Below are 21,243 nucleotides of genomic sequence, written 5' to 3'. Positions count from 1 at the left end.
ATTGCTCAGATATTGACTTGTGTACGTCATGACCTGACGGACGGCCATCTTGGCAAACTGGAGGAGCAAATAACAAATCACAACATTGTCTCTTTTTAATTTTTTAAAATTTTGGTGTAGAATACAAGAGCAGGTGTGATGACAACAGAACAGACAGCAATTAAAAGAAGAAATGTGGCTAAATCTCAAGGAGCCGAAGGAGGTCCAAATGAAGCCGAGACAGATAAGCCCATTGAGGAAAACGAAGAGGATCTGGACTCGAAAGAGACACGTCTCACTCTCATGGAGGAAATTCTACTCCTGGGACTCAAAGATCGAGAGGTGTGCTTCAAGTTTAGTTTAAATTTTCAGGTTACAGACGAAGGGATTTTCTAACATGTCAAAATTCCTGAGTGAAACTCGTTTATGAATGGAATTGATAGTATTCGCACACCATCCCGTTCGTTCCTCCCTACCAATTAAAAAAAAAGCATCAGTGATATAAATAATGCACAATACCTAGTCATTTAATTCATTGGTTTGTAATTTCTAACCAGATTGTCGCTAGGGGGCGTCCCAAACCGTTCAATCACAAGGGCATGTATTGGTTGCAATGTATCCAAGAAATCCTGCATTTAAGGGGGCCGTCCATTTAGTACGCACGCTTGGAGGGGGGTAACCCAAATGCAAACCTAATCCTACATGTAAGACTTTGACACTGATATTTATGTTTTGGGCATCAGGGTCTTACTGCCTAACTAACAGCACTGTGTAGTGTGTTTTGATGTCGACTAACATCGTAATGAAAGTCAAATTTTCTGGAATATCTCACACAACTGGCAACAAAAAATAACAGTGCTTTTCTACAAAGTAAAGTCATAATGTTTTTGTCAGACTTTACTTACTCTAATGTATTTTCTGTAATAAATTCAAATTCTCACAAACGAAATGGACCTGTTTCCAAGTTTCATTGGCCTACATTTCAGTTGACTGGAAAGCGATGAAAGCCGGGAATGCCGAAATCAGAATAGGTTGAAATATTATTCTTCAACGAAACAAATAAAAATATATTATGCCTATTGGAACTGTAAAGCAACGTTTTGTTTCATTCAAGAAACATATCTGCCACATGAACCTACTTCAACATACTTCGGCATTCCTCGATTACTGTCGCATTGCAATAAATTCAAATGTATGCCAACGGAACATGAAGATGCGTCCATTTGCTGGTGTCATATTTTCATTCCGCCAGGATAAAGACAGAACAGTAAGTATATTAATTACACATAAATTAGTGGAAGAGTGTCGTTATATGCTGCCAGATGTGGAAGATATTCCTGAAACTGTGACTACTCGTTGCGATGTCAACGACATCGGAACACGCTATACAATACTGTTATTGGGATAGTAAGACATAGCACTAAAACGAAACCAACATGTGCTATGTCTTACATTGTATGACTAGGGTGTAACCTTGATAATAATTTGATACATAACCTGTTTGACTGGGTTCAGTCTGCATTTGAATTAAAGTGGACGCTAGACAAACTTTTTAAAGTTACGCAGATTATTTCTTTGATGCAGCCAGATATTCAGTGTCGGTGGAGTATCTGTTTTATTAAACACATTAATGTTATTAAACCTTGATCTTTTCTGTGCTGATTAAATAAAGACTGTTCTATACAATTTGGGGGGAATGCGTCAAGCATACATATGCACATGGAGGTGTAAAAAAGTATGCATATGTACAGGGAGGGGTCAGGCCTTGCTAGATTTTTTTTTGTATGTACTAAATGGATGGCCCCTAGTCAAGGATCTAATGTATTGCAGGTGTTAAGGTTAGCAATCAATGAACAAGTAAATAAAACCACTTACCTTTAAGATTATATTTATATATATATATATATATATATATATATATATATATATATATATATATATATATATATATAGTGTAAGTATGAAATGTAGGTAAATGGTATGGGCCTCTGGTCAAGAAGTTGTTTCATATCAAACAATAGTTTCTTTAGTAACATGGTCACCATATTTGCATGGGCAAGTCTGTTTCAGGTAACAATTGTGATATAGTTCACCGTCTTTGATAATTTCAGTGTCATAAAATTTGTAGTTACATCTCTTGAATACGTGTATAAAAAAAGTTCTTCATTTTCCAAAAGATAGGGCCCCTAGGTAGGTGAGTGGTCTAAAGTGCTGGCCATTACCAATCTCTGCCATCTCAGTTCTGTACAAGTGGTTCAGGTCTTGGACTTGGCCAATGTGGTTTTATTAGAAAGTTCCCTTTGGTGTGTGGTTCTTCCCATGGTTTTCCAGGTTCTTCATCCACCAGTAAAATAGGCTGCCATGTATAGCCTATGATGTGTTGAAAAATCAAATTAAACCCACAACTAGGGCATAACCGACTTTTGATCCGGAAATCGGATTCCACCGGATAGTATGAACTTCCGATTAATCGGAGTTGGACAAGGCAGGAACGACCGATTCGGATAATAAAAATAATGAAGTTGAATTTCTATAGCACCGTGTCTAACACTGCGTGTCATTCGATAGTGCGTTAATAAAGTTAAATAAGAAGTCAGAAAAATCCAATATGGTCAACACAACGGGGTGAAACGATAATACTTGAGTTAGACCGAAAGATTTAAATTTATTAAAATATATAATACAGTCCTACCCGTTTATGTCAACATCCTCAATAATGAAGGCATAATATTGAATACATTGACACATGCTAATGAGGTATTAAAAGAAAATGATTCCGCAAGAGGCCAACTTTATAGGACCAAACAAAAGCCTGTTTTATTTTTATTTGACATCGACATTAGAGCATGGCGGCAAGATCAACTAATTGTTGAATAAAGTACAGGATGGAACTGGCCGCTTGCCAACATAAATGATTAAGGCGGGAAAATAAAAGCCTGGCGGCAAGATCAACTAATTGTTGAACAAAGAATGGGTCGGAACTGGCAAAAAAATAAAAAATTTCATGGATTCTTTGTGGCTTTGAACTTCGTTGCATTTTGCTATAGTCCTGCCATATCCTTCCCCTTGTGACATCGGTGTGATATGCAAAACGTGTGTAACACGGTTTAAAAAGTTAATTTGAAAAACCTTTTAGTTTAGCATTTCCAATTAATTGAATCGTATCCGGAATCGGAAAAATTTCATGCCCAAAATCCGGAATCGGAAATCAGTAGAAAAATGCTAATCGGTTATGCCCTACCCACAACAACAACCAGAAGATTAAAGCTAAATGTGTTACCATTCTGTTAAAGGTATGATAAGCTTACGTGCGTTTTGGAACCCCGTGCATCTTGGTAAGGGGCTTAATCCCTCCATTTTACAATCACAATAAAACTCTGCAATAGAGCAGTAAAATACTTACAAATCACCACCATGTTCAGCCAGCATGCCGATGGATCTCCACCATGGAACAGCTGATCAGCATTACTGATTGACAGCCAGTCATTGAAGACCACTCGTGGAAAGATTTCGTTCATATATATGGACAAAAGAAATTAATATAAAGACTTGTATCTTTCATTTAGAAAACTTGTTCACTGACTTAAGAGACCCACCATATTAAGCTTCTCTTTAACACTGTAAATTTATCCTACTGTACAGACATGAAAAGTAATCCACTGAGGTATGGACAGTTAAATTCCAGATAGCAGCTTCTGTTTAAAAACACGGCAGGAAAAAAAAGAAAACAATGAATTTGCACTTAAATGTGAACATGTTTAGTCCTTAAGCAGTAATGGCCCAGTTATGAGATTGAATATACACACATACAACTATCAACTAGTTCAATTCTGAATGTGCGTATACTATAAAGGACTGGCCATTTAATTTTATGGGACTAATTTATTATTTCTAACTGGTATTCTTTTTTATTTTGTTCATCACAAAATAAGTTTCTTTCAGATAAAGCAAGGAATGTCACTGTCCTATTTTATACCAAACATCAGAATAAGACAGTATTTTCAAGCATGATGCGTGGAGTTTCGATAATACATATGAGCTGTACTGTATATAAAATAATTGGAAAAGTAAAAAAGTATGATCCTTAAAATATAGGGTCAGATTTGCATATGTTATTTGATCATTATAAGAAAAAGTTCATCATTGAGCAGGTGTAAAATGCATCTCACAGGAAAAGTTAACACACTTGATGATAATATGTTGCACTGCCTGTGGACACACACTGTAATTATATGGGTTAAGGTTCAGCCTTGAGGATGTATGCACAAAACCTGTCCACAATCAGCACAATACCAACTCGAGTCTGATTTGTTCTGTATGATGGAATGCCAGTTCATTGTTAGGCATGGTGTTCCAAAACTTGTGTGTGTAGTTTTCATTCCACATTTATTACTAAATATTTAGAACTTAGTCTTGTTTAATATTTGAAGTCGTTACATGGAATCTTCCATTGAGACATGAATGACTGCTTCATATGCATTTTTATTGCCCTTTATACCAATATGACTAAAAGATGGTGAAAACATTTTTGGAGAGGTTTCAGTGTAGTTCAGAGATTTGAGTGTGGCTCTAATTTATGTAGTAAAAATAGAGATGGTCCAATTATTGGGGTGTTGCAGCAGCAGTTGTAACCTTGTCTTCATTGTTCTGTTTTAAAGAAGAATTCTGCTTTTCTGCTGAGGAGAAGAATTGGATTCTCTATGTTGTTGTTTTTTTTTTTAATTGTCTCCACTCCAAACTGTCTGACCAGTCACATACCACAGTCACCTTTGTAAAGTATTAATTCTGTATATTATTTAACATGCGATGGTTGTAAATAGTATTCTGATTGGTCGTAAGTTTCTCCTCATCAAACAAATCTTCGTGTAATGGAAACTGATGGAATTGAAAGAAATAAACATGCATGCAAAATGTCATATTGAGTTTTTGAAAAAGAACAGGACACCAAAGGTTTGGATAAAGGTTTGAAAAATGTATGGGAATGGCTCAGACAAAAAGTAGATGGAAATGTAGTTGGTCAGTTCATTAAGAAAACTGAATGCAAGAGAACTGGCATTTTATGGTCTTTGCAAGAAAGATCTCGGTTGCCAGAGTTTGGAGCAGCAGTCAGCACCTCAAAAGAAGCTTCATATAGAGAAACTGAGTATCAGAAATGCAAATTACAGCCAATATGTAAAGTGATTTAGATGAACAAAAAATCTTGAAGGAAAAAAAAAGAAAAGATTGAACATTGAGGCAAAAACTTCAGTGGTGACTAAAAGTAAAGCAAAAGAAATATTTGTCAGGGCTGCAAAAAGAGTAAGATTGGTATATCAGTATCAACAGGTTGTGTCCAGCAGAGGAAGAGAAAAGGTAATTTGTGATTACCAATATTTGTATATGATTGATGTATTTAGGTATTTTATATTACATTTTTTCTAAAAAGAGGAATGAGTAATGTTTGCTGCAAAGATTGATATATTATTATTACTGAATTACTGTGTGAACACTGACATGCGCATGTAATAATTTCAGCATTAATAGTATTGGAGAACAAGTTGATGTATCAGTACTGTTAAATTCTTCAAGTATTGATGGAAAAGTTTCTTTTTTTAAATGATTTTGATTGGAGTGATAACAAGGTCCATCATGACCAGTTTTGTATGAATGTACAATGCATTTTTGGCTGTTGTACCACCATAGTATGGGGACTGCCACTGGAGACCCTGTTGCAGGAGGACCCCAAACTCCATTGCATATTTATTTATATTTTTTTTTTATGGTTGACCAAAATCATGTCTAATACAGGGATGTATGGCAATATTAAGAGGGTTTCATTTAAATGAAACAGTAACCATCAACTTTTCTTGTTACAGGGTTATACTTCCTTTTGGAATGACTGTATATCCTCAGGACTCCGTGGCTGTATATTGATAGAACTTGGGCTTAGGGGACGAGTGGAACTGGAAAAGGCTGGAATGCGTCGCAGGAGTCTTTTAAACCGCAAAATAGTCTTCAAATCCATTTCCCCAACAGGAGATGTCCTTTTGGATGAAGCCTTGAAACATATCAAAGAAACAGAACCTGCAGAGACTGTTCAGTCCTGGATTGAATACCTGAGTGGTGAGAGTTTATGAGTAAAATTCAAACTCATTGACACAAAGTCTTAAATCAGTATTTGTTTCAAAACTAGTTTCTTATTGGGATTATACTATAACAAGGGCTGAAATTTGAATGAATTTCATTCTTTTAGTGAGATGTATTTGCAAAGCTTCCAATATTTGAAACTTTGATGAACTAGATCAGATAATATGTTACCATTTTTGAGACATAACCATTTCAGTATCTTTTTGATGGCCATCTTCTGTTGGGCATCAACTGCAGGAAAAACCAGATATTTGTTACATTGCTAAAGCTTAGTTTCTATTATTGAATTTTCTTAAGTGCAAGTGTATTTGGGTATAAGATAAACCAGGAACCTTTTAAAAACAAAATGGTCAAAGAGGGCCTCATTCAGGTGAAAACAGTTTATGCTGTTCCAAAAATGCTAAATGTAAATTTTTCTAATTTATGTAGGTACATGTTCATTTTGTGTCCTCAAATTTAAATTCTTCTCAATAACTACAAAAGGACAATCAGTTTTTAAAGCAGATTTGGTGCCTGGCTTAATGGCATATGTATCACATTCAGTTTTTACATTTTTCTTTTAAAATATCTTGAAGTTCTGGCATCCTGTGAATGAGACATCTGGCCTTCCTCATCCATTTATCATAAAGAATTACATGGATTAAGGCCAGATTTGGTATTACACTGCAGAGGTAGAACAATGTTGGAAATCGTTGATTGTTCCAGAGCAACTAGCTTTAAAATCTGGTTACTCAACCAGTTTTTCTGGTTGTCTGGTAAATCACAGTTTCCCCAAGATTTCTGTAATTAAAATTAATCAGAAACTTTTGTCACATGTATAGTTAGTCCTTATTGCACATAGTGTTTGTAACACACCTTTAGTCACTAATGGATAGTGTAGTGTTGTGCTTGTTGATACACATATTTAATCTATTTTGATGTCAGGAAATACAAATTAAATGAAATGATGCCATTTTTGGACAGTGTCTTGTCTCGACCAATAAATCACCCCTCACCCATGATATTGATTTTCAGTTTAGGGGCTGATGTCACTATTCATTAAAAGCTGCACAAATCTGCAGCCAATTTTGGCTGCACACATCTTTCTGTATTTTATGCATTTACTGGTATTTCTTACGGCTGTGGAACTACCTTTGGATGAATGGTTCTTTTGGTGATGTACATTATATTTCCTGATCAAATCCTATGTTTGGTGACTTGCAAATCCATGTGGAATAGCACAACCATCTGTCCTGTGGCCATTTTGAATTGTATATCATCCATCAGTATTAACAGAGATTTAAGGGTTTATTTATTGGACTATGTCTGTCATATGCCTTCATTTTAATGATCAGCCGCCCCAGACCAGAACCTTATCCTTATTAATGTTTGTTAGAGTTGATGTCATTCTGGTTCATGTTATTGTTCATCGGATACTAGTAATCTTTTCTAAACTGTCAGGGAACTACATTTTCCAGATGGAATTTTTGGTTAACCAGTAATGACAATCCACAAACCTGCATAGAGAACAATAACAATTTTATTGTGTGGATTATGTTAACTTTATTCTTTGAGCTAAAGCTATACTAATAGAAGCACCTATCATGTGCTGAACAGTGGACACCCATTTCTTCAAAGAAGAATGTAGTTTGTTTTAGGGTTCATCCCAGGGGGATGGTTCTATGGACTGTCATTATTTAATCAGATGAGTAACTGGCACACAAGGATTAATGTGGCTTCTTACTGATAGCCATCACTTAATAATCAACTTAAGAATTATATGGAGACAAGTCCTTGCAGTAGTTACCCATTGGAACAATGCACGTGTGAATGTGCAAGAGTGAGTTTTTCTATGCATTTCATATCAACAACGCATACAATACATTTTGCCTTGGGCTGTAACTCACTCGCAGAACTTCCTGGCTACAGTGAGGGAGCATCACAAAACTCAAAAATTACTGGAACTCAATGTACATCTAAAAATATTAATATGGCGAAGTTGTTTTGCAACAAAAAAATGGGCAACGTTTACATTTTTTGGTGACTTAGTTGTCAACTTTGTCTGGTAGCTACTGGAATGACTATCAATAGTAGTACATGTATATTGCATATACAAGACTCTTTTCACATGATTTTATATTGTCAAATATACTAATCAATATAGAGACAATTGAGTCTTTATATGGTGTAAATAGTAAATCACTCTTGACATTTCACTGTTTCTATGGATGGTATTCATACATTGGCTTTTCTGTCACTCATTAGTGTCAACCAGCCCCCTCTGTGGTGGAGAAGTGCAAGATGTTTCTGTTGGGTTATGATAATGGTCTAGAGATATTTACCCTTCCAGCACAGCTTCATCATGGATGAGAGTGGATTGGATTAAATGCCCCACCTTATTATACAGAGAAACAAAAACTTGCATGACCTCTACTGTAACATGGGATTTTCTTATGATGATGGTACTAAATGAATATGGTGTCAGTCTGACATCAAACATGGCTACAATGATGAAATCATGCCATCTCTATTCCTTTTGAACAGCTGGACATAGGGAAGGACATGGGGTTTTCCCTAAAATACTTTATGTATTATAGGTTGTCCAAAATGAAATTGGTGATGATCTGACATAAAATCTGGTTGTCATGATGGCCACCTTGAAAATCTTGCTATTGCGTCTCTTCCTGAACAGATCAGTATGGGGTTTTCACTAGAAGACTTTTAGTAATGTGGACGGTCAGAAATGAAAATGGTACTTATCTGACATTCAGCATGGCTGTGTAGTTATCTTAACTAATCTTGTAATTGCTACTCCTGTACTGCAATGAAGGTTATATTGACATGTTTTTATTCACTTAATGGCATATAGTTGGTCTGAAATTAAAATAGTGCTGATTTATCATCCAGCATAGCCACTATTGTAGCCATCTAGAAAATTCTGTTTTTGCTAGTTCTTCTGAATGGATTGGTATATGGGCAGTGGATTGTCACTAAAAGACTTATTATGTTACATAGTTGTGTAGAATGAAAGTTAAAGATTTTGATGTTACAATATGGCCTTCACCATCTTAGATAACATGAAAATCTCATGACTACTTCATTTGACCACTTCTTGGAAATGTAGTTGGTTCACTGTTAAAATGATACTGATATTGCCTCCAAAATGGCTGCCTTGACAGCAATCTTAAATATCTTCTTGTACGCTACTTCTGAAATGGGTTGTTGTTGTTGTTGTTGTAGGGTTTAATGCCATTTTTCAACACATGATAGGCTATACATGGCGGCCAGTAGTAACGGTGGAGGAAGAACCCAGGAAAACCCCGGAAAGAACCACCGACCCATGAGAAGCTACTGGCAAGCTTTCTCACATACCCACATTAACCGAATCTGAGACTCGAACCCATGCAGACAGAGGTGAGATGGCAGTGATCCGTAACAGAGAGCACTTCAGACCACTAGGCCACTCAGGGCCCCCTGAATGGGTTGTGTATCAACATGGCATTTCATTAAAACAATATTTAGCATGTTGGCTAGTTGATTGATTTTAATGGTATTTTCAACAAATTACTGCTCTATCATGCCAAGGAAGTGGGAAGCTAAATGCCTGACACTGAGGCAGCCAACCTTGGCTGACCTAGACAGGTATGAAACTTGCAACCCTTGGATTACTGCGTCTCAGTCCTGAAAGAAAACGATCAAACCTTCAACAATGCAAGCATATTTATCATCTTGAAGGTCTTGTTATCTTTGTACCTTGAAAGAGTTTGCTTTGATATGACTTTTTCCCTAGAACACATCTTGCATGCAATGTGTAATTGGTTCTGGACCAGTTATGAGCAGATCTACTACCAACTAATCCTGCATTGCAAGACAGTGACTAATATACGTGACCTCTTACTTAGATGTCTTTTCCAAACCAAACTTAATCCCTATACAATCAAGTGGTTGCATATTCATACTCTATTGATGTCCAGTTCATTTGGCTGAAGTGCGATGATTGCCAAAAAATGAGGGAGTCAGTTGAACCTGGAGTAATTTTCTTTAATGAAATCGATTTGTGTGCAGGTATAATTACATTATGTTGAATCTGATTAAACATGTTACAGATTTCAATTGCATTGGCCATATGACCCAGTTGCCACTTACTGTTAAGAATTGGGCTTGATGATGTTTGTTCCTTGCTAGCTGATAACTATCATACAGTGTTTTCCAGTAGCCAATATAATGTTCCTGTTACCTGTTTATAACATCATTGTTGATGGTGATTTTAGCACATGATCTTGTTAGCATGCCTACTAACTTGCCTTATTATTTTTTTTGTCTTGGTGTCAAGAACCTCGTTCATGTGTCGGAAGTTAGAAATGTATTATCTCAGTTTTGCAATTTCTCCCACCCCCATCCCCAACATCTCTCTGAACAATTAAGAAAAAATAAAACTTAAATTTAATGTCTGTAACATATTTAAAACTTTAATGTTTTTCAAGGTAGTAAATATAATTCTCTCTCTCTCTCTCTCTCTCTCTCTCTTGTGTAATGGGGGTGGGGTTTTAAAAAATATAAGTTATCTTGTGATAAAAGAAAAAATAAATATAACAGATCAAAAGAAATCACATTTCCCCATTCATTTCAACATTTTTTCTCTTACCGATACTGTTTAAAATGTTAAATGTTCCTAAATATAATGAAGTAGTTTTAACAAAGTCAATTCATTGATGATTATTGAGTAATCTGCACCTTAGTTGTCATCACAAAACTTCTGGATAAAAAGTATTGATCACATTGGAATTTTACAGGTGGAGACCGGCATTAAATTGGTTCAGGAAAATCGAGTGACAAAACCTTCAGGGGTTAATGAGTTAAAGGTCTTGACTTTTGGATTTTGTCTTTTATTTGTGACGAGGATTAATAGACAAGTGGTGTTTCTTTTGACCATGAGGGTATGATAGTGTGGCTTCTTACGATAGCAATCACCTAATATAAGGCACAGATTTATTTTGGAGATTATTCTGGCACTTTGCTTAGGTACCTGGAAAGACAATTTTATGATCAGATGTTTGTTGCAGGTAAATATCATATTTTTTTAATAAATGTACACAATATTGCAGTTGCTGGCCAGCATTAGTTTTTAGTTATACTGGTCATAGACCAAAAGAAGTTTATTGGATGGCCTGTTGTCTTCCAGCTTTTAGCAAAGGTTTGTTTCACTACTGCTTGGGATTGGCAGGAACTTTAACACACACATTCATCCCAATGTCTAGTTGTTCTTAATAAAAATGCTGCTGCTCTGACATTCAATATATCACCCTAGCAGCCTTATTGAAACTTTTATAGCTACTACTCCTGTATGGATGGTTATATATTTACATTAGGTTTTCACTAAAAGATTTCTTATGCTGTCCCATGAAAATGGTGCAAGTCAGACATCCATTATGGCTGGCACAATAGCCATCTTGAAAATCTTTAATTAATTAGGTTTATATAAACAATAAGGGCTATAAAGACCTATCTGGGCTTAAAATCTTAAAATCCTTGTAAACTTGTACAAGAAATACAATAGCCATCATGTTATAGCATGTAATTATTTCTTTTGAAGGTGAGACATGGAATCCATTGAAATTACGTTACCAGCTACGGAATGTCCGTGAACGTCTTGCAAAGAACTTGGTGGAGAAGGGTGTCTGCACAACAGAAAAACAGAATTTCCTTCTATTCGACATGACAACACATCCTCTTGTGGATAGCGGAATAAAGCAAAAACTGATCAAGAAAGTTCAGGATTCAGTTCTCAGTAGATGGACAAATGATCCACAGCGCATGGACAGACGTATACTTTCCCTCATATATGTGGCTCATGCTTCAGATGTGCTTGAAAATGCATTTGCTCCACTCTCAGACGATGATTATGATGTTGCTATGAAAAGAGTCCGTGAACTGCTGGACTTAGATTTTGATGTGGAAAGCATGAAAGACGGTGCAAATGAAGTAATGTGGGCTGTGATTGCTGCATTCAGTAAATGATTCCATTGTCTTTCTACTTAGAAAGTAGCACACAACTGCTGCTCATCCAGTTTCCATATGTTTACATATTATCTCAAATGCAAATACTGTAAAATCTTTAAATATTGGTTTGTTATAGGGCTGTCCTCATTTCAGTCCAAATTGGAGTTTATATGAAATTGGTACCTATTTCATTTTTGCATCAAGTGTATTAAAAGGCATCCCTTTAAAACCAGAGGGCCTACTTGTAAACCACTTGTACAATTTATTACAGTGTATAAGACATTTGCAGTTCTCTTTCTGCATACTACTTTATTTGTGTTCACTTTTCATTGAGAAAAATTTAATAATAACATTGGAATTCCAACACTTTTTATACATCTGCCATAAGATGGAGCATTTTCTTGTATGATGTCTGTATATCCATACATCTTGTCACTATTTTGCTTCCATGCAATAACTCCTGTTCTCTGCCATATACATTTACCAAACTTTGTGAATGGCTTGCAGTTAGGTAAAGAAGAACCCTGTCAGTTTTAGGGCAAATGGTAAAAGTCACTGACAGAAAGAAGAGTAATGTTTTCTGTACAATGGCAGAAGTTTTACATCATATACCGGGACCAAATTTTGTTGATGGGTTGCACTTGGGATAAGAAAGAAGCTATTTAATTTTTGTATCAAAATGTATACGGTCATGGTCACTGTGAAAGAAACAATGGTTTTCATGTAATAACATTGTTTTTTATAAGAGACTTGAACCAAACATGTGGATGGCTTCACTCTGGAAAAGAAAGAAACCTATTGATTTGGGGTCAAAAAGTCAGTGGTCAAGATCATTATAAATGAAAGAAGAAAATAGTTTCTGTACAGTAACATTAATTCTATATTACAGTCCTGAACTAAACTGTGATTACTTTCTGCCTGGGATAAGGAAAAAAGTTTTGGGGTCCAAATTCCTACCCAGAAGAAATTAAGTAGTTGTTGGATTGCATAATACATGGGGAAAGAAAATAAGCCTTTTGATTTTGGTTGACAGTCAATTTGTCAGACTGAAAGAATAACAGTTGTTTTTGCATTATAATTTTAGTTCTGGACCACATACATTTACCAAATTTGTGATTGACTTGCACTTAAGGTGTGAAAGAGGCCTTTTGAAATTAGGGTCAAAGGTCACCATTGTGGCTGAAAGAAAAATGGGTTTTGCAGAATAACTTTTATTCAAGAAGTGTTCCTTGACCAGACTTCATGGATTGTTTGCAGTTAGGGTGATAAAGAAACCGATAGATACTAGGGTCTAAAGGCCATAGGTCATGATCTTGGTAAGTTTAATAAAAGTAATGGTGTCTGCACAGCAAGTTTGGGAATGTAGAAAAGGGATCTCAACTTGACCAAAGATGTATCCCATAATGATGTTCATGCTGATGTCTTTGATTTGATAAGATAGGTTTGTAAAAAAAAAATTGACTTTTCATTTTTATGGATTTTAGCCCTTTTTTGCCTTAGTCTTTGTTTTATATGCTTTGGGTGGGTGACTGTCCAGACCTGCTTGATACTGTAAAGCCAGGATGGCCATTAAATCCCTTACGTTACATACATGCATACATACCTTGAACAAAGATGCATGCATCCATACATATGCACATTGAAAACCACATACCTTAACCAAAGTTGCATGCATGCATGTATTTAAGCCTGCATCCCTTGACCAAATAATCCAGGTCATTGGGATCCGTTGGTGAGTACTCTCGAGAATCGTCTGTGCTTTGTTAGTGCCTACATTGAAGACTATTGAGTATGGAGGATGCATACATAATATGCCATTCATGTTACTCTGTTGAGAAATGGCTTTCATTCTTGATTACCCCAATTCTATTCATTTCCTTTTGTTACTTTTCTCCTTTTTTATCAGTTCTCTTTTTTTTTTCAGTACTCTTTCTTAACAGAATAAAAGAAAACCATCATCAAGCTATTGAACTAGTTTAATTGCAGGAATTAAACACAATTTGAAATGTAACTTTGCTCTTGCTCAAGCAGTGTGTTGTATGAGTTCAGTGAATTTGTTGTCTTCTCAAATAATCATGATATTTTTAATCAGGTGATTAAATGAAGACTAATCTGTATTATATTATTTACAGATGGACTCAACTTTACATGTGTTATAATGGATCTTTCTTGTGAAACCTAAATTGTCTGCTAGAGACATGATAGGCATCACTTGTAGGGAGCAATGGCAGCATTATCAGCAAATTTAAGATGGTATATTGAAGATTTAGAGTTGGATAAATACATCATGGAACAGTTTGCTTTTGAGACTGTGTTCAACCTTTGTTTCTGTTGGCAGGTAGAACCCATTTTGCATAGATCTTTGGTTTTATCACAAAGCCCACAGTGCATCGGGGTGAAACAACCTGTGTTGTGTATCATATATATTGCAATACACAACTTCTGATAAATACGTTATTGATATGTGTATCAACTTAAAGTTGCATTCAATTTAGAATTACTGTAAATGGTGTTGTGCCATTTCAGATGTGTTGATGCATTGGCCAAGATTCCATTATGCAGATTGCAGACAGACCCAAAAATACCTGCTCACAAGCCAATCTCACCCTTGCCAGAATAACCAATATACTTGCAAACAGACTACCTGCTGGTCATCGGTGATTCAATATGAGCATATTGCTTCATTTCAGGCTGCTCCCTTTGATTGGATTCAAGATTCAGCTTGATCACCATGCCTGTCATTTTGTACTGAATAAATGCATTTAGTTTATTTAACCCCCAATTTCATGTCTTCAGTTAAATTTTGAAGGCATTATGGCGTGGTCTTAAAGAAAGAGAAGAAATAGTGTGATTTCATCATGCAGTTATCCAGAACAGGTTCTGATGTGGGAATGGAGATGACTAACAATCAAATCCCTCACACTGTACCGCCTGCAGATGGAGAAAAAAAACTGTGACCACAGGCATACATTTCTGTCAGTTAAAAATAAAAACCATTGACAATACACTCCTGTTCTAGATACCTTGGTTAGTCCTTTCACACATTTAGCCACTGATAACATATATCAGACATTCCAAGCTTGTTCCCCGTGTACAATTTAACTACTTGACTGACCAATAGCCACTTTTTCATGAAGTTTCTTTTTTTGCTTTGTATCTTGTCTGCTTGGATTGAGTTTGGATATTTGCACTTCTGGTATGTTGTAGTGAACAAGCTGCTTTCAGATAATATTGGTGGCTATTGTTTTTGCTAGACTGGAACAAACAATAACCACCAGTCATAAATGAATATAGAATATTTCACTATATGATAAACTGGAAGTGTAAGCCCCCGACCCCAGTCTGTGATGACTGTCACTGAAGAATTCAAAAAAGGCTATAATTATTCCTGAATACTGAAGAATCTTTGGCCTGCAGCAAGGTACATATAATACACGTATAGTTACATTAATTCAGCACTTTCAAGGTGAATATAATTTGGCTTGTATTCATGATGTTAATGTTCGTTCAGAAACAAATGTTTAGTGTATATCTTTGAACAGGAAGATGCAGGTTGTACCACCTAATTTCACTGAATAATTTGGCATTTTCAGGATGGATGTAAGTTGACTTGTATTGGTGACTTTAGTGTTGTTTCTTGATAGTAATTCCTAGCCTAGTGCCTGACCAGATGTCACATATAGAATCCAATTGCATAAATTGTCAAGCACATGCAAGTAGCACTTACTATTCTGCTTGAAATAATGGGATTGTTTTCATAATGCAGTCATGGGGATGACATGTCTGTTACCTTAGTGTGTCATTGCATTGTGTACTTGGAGGCAAAAATTTATGGTTGTGAATTCTGTCTTTTATTAAATAATGTAAAAGACAGATTTGCAATTCATAAAATCGAAATAACAGACTGGTGAAAGAAATAGTAAAGTCAGCAAAAACTTAATTAGACCTTTGTAAATCACCATTGTGCTTTACAACCAGCCTTAAATTTGCCCTGCAGGCTTTTCATTGTTAAAATAATATTGTGACCTCAATAATTGTGTCAGATGAGCAATTTCACTCACCAACATGCACTCTTTCTGTAGTTAATCTGTGATCTTAAACTTGTGAAAATCTGATCACACTTTACTACTTATTCAACTATTATTTCATGGATAACTAGTGATAGTTTCATTTTCCATGCCTTTTATATTAAACGGCCCTTGCTTGGAGATTTCAGTTATGGGGAGCTGAAGAAAGTGCACACTGAGTTTGCTTTGCTTGGACCCCAAGGAATATAATGTATCAGTCTTTCAAAAGTCAAATATTCCAGCATTAATAAATCAGTACATTAACAAAGATGCATGAACGTATAATGTACCTTGAAACCTGTCTATAAAGGACACCCAAGGGGTCATGAGAATGTTATATACATGCATTGCTTACAAAGGGTAACAATTTTTTTATCTTTAATACATGTTTTGAAGGAGAGTTGAATTAGTATTGTTCTCCATGGTAAAACTTACTTTATGTGGGGCTGCCCACTAAGGCAGGTTTTACTCTTAATTGGTCTTGATGCTGAGTAGTTTATAATCATTTCACATTCTTGGTTCGGTTTAGATATTCAAGACCAAAATGGCTTTTTTTGTGCTTAAAACTGAAGTACATTGGATGGAGAAGTCTTTAAATGGGTTCGCCATCTACTGGAAAATTTAGAAAATGTTGGGGAAAGGATATATTTGTTCTGTATTAGGAAACGTTTAGTTTTGCAAATATTGATGGGGCAAATGAGTAATTTTCAACTGCAACTTGATAGCAGAAAAAAAAATAGCATAATTGAATCATAATAGAACTAATCATGAGTTAACTTTATTGATTTTGTGCCAGAATGTTTGGAGGATGGGATATGCTGCAAGTCATTTTTATAATTGCTGTGTGGCTCAATGAGTGTTCAGCCCTAAACATGTCCCACTGAACAGTTACTAAGTTACTACATGCTTGGAGACCGCTCTGGTGGCCTAGTGGTTAGAGCATCCACCTCAGAAGTGAGAGGTCGTGGGTTCGAAACCCAGCTGAGTCATACCAAAGACTTATAAAAATGGTACTAACAGCTGCCTCGATAGACACTCAGCATTAAGAGGTTAGTGTTAGGACTGGTCGGCCTGGTGTCAGGATAATGTGACTGGGTGGGACATCATGCTACATGTCTGCAGCATGATGCCCCAGTGCTAGACATCACTATAAACTGTCACACTGCTGACATCGTAGCAATATGACTGAATTTTTTTTAAAGCTGCGTTAAAAATCCTAACAGCCTGGATAGTGTGATGATAATAGAGACAAAAAATTCAAAGTGTTTGGCATGTTTGCTTGCTTTGAAATTATATTTGTTAAAGAATGAGTCACCTAGGTACGTGTATTTTAGCAAACCCATGCCAGACTGATCCAGTGGTTTGGTCTGTTTTATTTAGGTGTTCACAGAGTACAATTCATAATTTGTGATGAATTGAAAAGTAGATTTGAGGGATCAGTACAATGACATGAGCTGATCTTCAGTTTCCAGCCAACTCCTTATTTAAACATTGATTTCATCTGCATTTATCTGTTATTTTGGGGGTCTTTATTCAAGTGGGGTTTTTTGTGTGGCTTATTTTTATCTGAATTGTTACATTGTTTAGTCTGTTTCCAATGTTCTATGATTAATGTCAACATATTTGATCGTGAGAGGGATTATTTTATGTGGCTGTATGTAATAAAGTTCAATATTTATTTTTTTACTTCATTGTCATAAAGTTTATGTGTGGATCATGTATTATTACAAGTATAATATACTTACCGTGATTGCATTCATAGTTTGTTTTACAGCCTAATTCATGTCTTTTGTCAAGGGTTGTATCACCTTGACCAAAGTTACAGATTCCTCAGTTCTTAAGATTTTTTTTATAGAGAATGCCTTCCATCAGAAGGCATATGTAATAACAAAGTGACAGGTATTGTCAAAAGACTTTTTGACTGCTTCTGCATACTTTAATTATTCATCAAATTTTAATTTATTGATTTTATGTGTATGTTTTTGTTTGTGACTCCACATTTTGAAGTACATGTACAAACTGAAGGAAGGGCCCCCGAGTGGTACTAAAGCACTCACCGTTCTGGATCTCTGCCATCTTACGTCTGTCTGCGTGGGTTAGAGTCTCAGGCTCAGCTAATGTGAGTATGTGAGAAAGCTTGCCAGTAGATTCTCGTGGGTCTTCCCAGGGTTTTCCAGGGTTCTACCTTCACCAGTTATACTGGCCACCATGTATAGCCTATCTTGTGCTGAAAAAGGGCATTAAACCTTACAACAACAACAACAACAACAAACTGAAGGATATGGGATTCTCTCAAGAGTCTTCTAAATTGGTTTTGAACATGCTTAATATGATAATTAATGATAAATCCATGACAATCTTTTGGTCCATCATAATACATGCACAACTGAAAATGGTATAGATCTTAATTTGCCAGCACGTCATACACTTAAAGGTCAGGGTTCTTGCTGTTGTACAGAAGAGTTGCTCTGGTAGGTCTTAGTCGGTAATTTTTGCAGTTTGGTGTGTATTAATGGTGTGACATTTAAACACAATAATTGAATATATGTAAGAAAATTCAAATGAACAGGCATTTGATTATGATATTCCATATTTGAATATAAATGATTTTTTTAGTTCAAGTGGTCATTACACCAGAAGATTTGTTTTGTTTGGAAGGGGGGGGGGGTCTTTGTTTTAACAGCGCTTTTAATGTATTATCTATATTATGCAGAGGAAATGGGGGAGAAGTGCCTTTCCCCATGACAAAGGCAGCTGACCCTAACTGTTCTGGACAAATGTCCCAGATTACAAGTTTGCTGCTCTACCAACTGAAATATTGCAGCTCCCTTGACCAGATGAGCTTATGGGATGGCCTGTGATAGCACAAATTTGTTATTACTACTTGGAAGATTTTACTGAATCTTTACACACATATTCATCCCTTGGTTTAGTTGGTTCTTAATGAAAATCATGCTACTGGGACATTCAGAATGTCTGCCACAGTGGTCATCTTGAAAATCTTGTTATTGCTGCCACTCCTCAGTTGATGGTCATATCAACGAGGGTCTTTCATTTTAAAAACTTCTTATGATGTCTTTTTGAGCCTAAATGAAAATTGTCTGATCTGACATACAATATGGCATCCACTGCAGCAGTTGGGAAACTCGTACGTCAATTCCACAAGAATCAGTTTCTTACTAGAAGACTTTTTCTGATGCCTAAATGTTCTTGATGGAAATGGTGCCAATCTGACCACCATGATGGCCATCCTAAAACTATAGCTCATGCTTTTTTTTTAGGATGGCTGGTCTTATTGACATGAGATTTTCACCCAAAACTGTAAAATACTGAATTGATCGTAGATAAAAATGGTTCCAGTATGCAATACAAGCAAAGTTAATGATTACCAAATATGAGAAAACAACATATTAAATGAGATAAAAATAGAAAACATCTCCAGCTGATCAAGATCATTTGAGATGAAGCACTCAGATTCCCGGTGGTAAATATAAATGGGATAAATTGCTGCTAAGTTTAAAATGAGAAACATTTATTATGGTTTTTCCCTGGCAAAAGTCTTTTTCTTCTGATCTACTTGTATGTTAAAACACAATTACAATAAGAACCATTGTGGTAGAAGGTTGTCATTGGTGGCAGCTTAGGTTCAATTCTGTTCTTAAAATGTACAGAATGATTTATTGTTGTGCAGGAAAGAGATATACTAACATATTTTTGGCTGACAATTAGGAAAATGAACTAATTGTTATATTTACTTAACATGATGTTATTTTATTAATTGTAGATGATTAATCCTATATCTGTGGTATACATTTTTTTATCTAGACTATTTTGCACTATGGCTTCTAGCCATATATATTGGATGAATTTGTGTGTGTATGTTTGTGTGTGTGAATCTGCAATGTATGTGTACAGTGATTTTGTTAGCTCACCTTGCAGTAAAGCCAGATAAGCTTATGGTATGGTCCTGCATCTGGAGTGTTACGTCTTTCTAGCATTCCAATACATCATTTACAAGAGTTATGGCCCCTGATTGCAATTTGTTTGCCATCTGCAACTTTTGTCATACACATTACTTGGGCATTTTTCTACTATATTTTAGAGTATTCTGTTTTAGACCTTGCAGTTTGTCAGAACTAATACCAATTTTTCTGAAATATGGTTTATCCTACCAAAGCAAAACACTCAAAACTTTTAGGACTTCTCAGAAACCACATAACAGAATTTGACCAAATTAGAGAGGATGTATACCAATTGTTAGGATAATTTAAATTTATATAAATGATGTCCATCCATCTTCAGATAGTGACTCCTTTAAAGCACAACATAATTTCTAAATGCCTTGCCACTTCAGTATATTATTACCATTGTCTGTATGTCCTTCCATCACACCTTGGTTAAAGTTTTTATTTAGATCATTTCAGGGACTGTGATGGGTTATCTCTTTTACATGAACACACTTCTAGGTTTACCAAATTCTACATAAAGCATTCTGACATAAAGAAGACTTTCAAATTGTTAAAAATGTAGCAAATTTGGAGACTTTCACTTAAAACAGAAAACTGAAAATGGTTTTTTGGATTAAAAACATTGAGAAATTTTGGTAGAATTCTGGCATCAGGGCCTTTCAGGTATGTACAATACTAGCTGATCCACTATTTAGTATTGCTGGCATTATTTGAAATAGACAAATCTTTTATTGACTGATTTGTAAAAACTACTCTGAAGATTGGGCCCAAGTTAAACAAAAAACAAGAACTAATAACCCAGATTACTTGGTAAATTTTTCTTACATTTTGCTCTATCATGGATGTCAGCCAGATGAGAGATCTCAGAGACGTTCTTGAAACATTCATTTTGTATAAAATTCTTGCTTTCCATTGCTTTGTCATGTATGATTATTACAGTTTTACAGAATACACGGAACTTGAGGGATATGTAGCATTTATAAATGGTAGAAATAATAAAACACCATGAATTTGAAATTTGTTGCTTTGTCGTCTTTTTAAATAGGAGCCATAAAGCAAAGCCTGTCATATTATGACATCCAGCCTTTTGTTCCTCTATTATTTCTTGCCAAGCTTTGTCAATA

General features: G+C 35.6%; 1 protein-coding gene across 1 annotated transcript; it reads left to right on the top strand.

Moving 5' to 3' along the window:
- On the top strand, positions 1 to 21,136 carry LOC149802305 (Golgi phosphoprotein 3 homolog sauron-like). The gene is made up of 3 exons (XM_089956732.1): positions 1 to 321; positions 5,835 to 6,081; positions 11,678 to 21,136. Exons 1-3 carry the CDS (start codon positions 139 to 141, stop codon positions 12,100 to 12,102), a joined length of 855 nt encoding a protein of 284 aa, XP_089812858.1. The 5' UTR covers positions 1 to 138; the 3' UTR covers positions 12,103 to 21,136.
- The last annotated feature ends 107 nt before the right edge of the window (positions 21,137 to 21,243 follow it).

The sequence above is a fragment of the Sinohyriopsis cumingii genome, chromosome 4, assembly GCF_028554795.1.
Source record: "Sinohyriopsis cumingii isolate HCF-2022 chromosome 4, ASM2855479v2, whole genome shotgun sequence".
In the NCBI taxonomy this organism is placed as follows: Eukaryota; Metazoa; Mollusca; class Bivalvia; order Unionida; family Unionidae; genus Sinohyriopsis; species Sinohyriopsis cumingii.
This window is presented reverse-complemented; position numbering and strand designations above follow the sequence as displayed.

Coding starts and splice junctions, on each gene's coding strand:
- LOC149802305 (XM_089956732.1), top strand. CDS start 139: ATGACAACAGAACAGACAGCAATTAAAAGAAGAAATGTGGCTAAATCT. Junction 322..5,834: donor TGGGACTCAAAGATCGAGAG/GTGTGCTTCAAG, acceptor TTCTTGTTACAG/GGTTATACTTCCTTTTGGAA. Junction 6,082..11,677: donor CTGGATTGAATACCTGAGTG/GTGAGAGTTTAT, acceptor TTTCTTTTGAAG/GTGAGACATGGAATCCATTG.